The sequence below is a fragment of the Cynoglossus semilaevis genome, chromosome 8 (assembly GCF_000523025.1).
Source record: "Cynoglossus semilaevis isolate Cse_v1.0 chromosome 8, Cse_v1.0, whole genome shotgun sequence".
Lineage (NCBI taxonomy): Eukaryota > Metazoa > Chordata > Actinopteri > Pleuronectiformes > Cynoglossidae > Cynoglossus > Cynoglossus semilaevis.
Window position 1 is genome coordinate 28,914,691 of NC_024314.1, and position 675 is coordinate 28,915,365.

A 675-nucleotide genomic window follows, 5' to 3' on the forward strand; every position below is an offset into this window, starting at 1 on the left:
CCCCGGTCGTCTCTGACTCAGCTGGACGTCGTCGTCCGGCGTCTCTTATTGAGACACGTGGTCATAATGTCCTCCTTTCCTCCTCTCAGGACACTGTCCAAACACCTGGTGAAGACGGCCAAGAGGACCATCGGTCGACAGTACGTCAGCGGCAGGAAGAAGTACAACCCCCCCACCTGGGAGAACAGGAGCAGCTTCCAGTCTGAGCTGGACGAGGATGAGATCTCAGGTGATTGACGGTGGCGCCCCCTCCTGTTGGCCCACATCAGTGAACAGGCTCTCTGACCTGCGCTCTGTCTTCACAGTCTCAGAGGAGGTGGAGCCTCAGAGCTCCCTCACTCTCTCCTCCACCATTCGCTCGTCCGACAGACAGACCATGAGCAACGTGGTGGAGCGAGCCTGTTGCCGTGACTACCAGCGTCTGGGCCTGGGTACGCTCAGCAGCAGCCTGACCCGCTCAAAGAACGAGCCCTTCAGGATCTCCACCGTCAACCGCATGTACACCGTCTGCAGGAGGTGAGAGGTCACGGAGGAGCAGGAGGTGTGGACGGTCAGTCGGTCGGTCAGTCGGTCATTTATATGTGTGTGTGTGTGTTTGCCCCCCAGTTACCCCGGCCTGCTGATTGTGCCTCAGAACATTCCAGACACGACGCCCCAGAGAATCTGCCGCCGCCA

At 59.4% G+C, this 675-nt stretch overlaps 1 protein-coding gene across 1 annotated transcript in view; it reads left to right on the forward strand.

The window, feature by feature from the left end:
- The window catches only part of sbf1 (SET binding factor 1), a 48,265-nt gene that overhangs the window by 40,350 nt on the left and 7,240 nt on the right, over positions 1–675 (forward strand). The window contains 3 exon segments of the mRNA XM_025057174.1: positions 90–229; positions 306–516; positions 607–651. Coding sequence (XP_024912942.1) covers positions 90–229; positions 306–516; positions 607–651 — 396 coding nt within the window.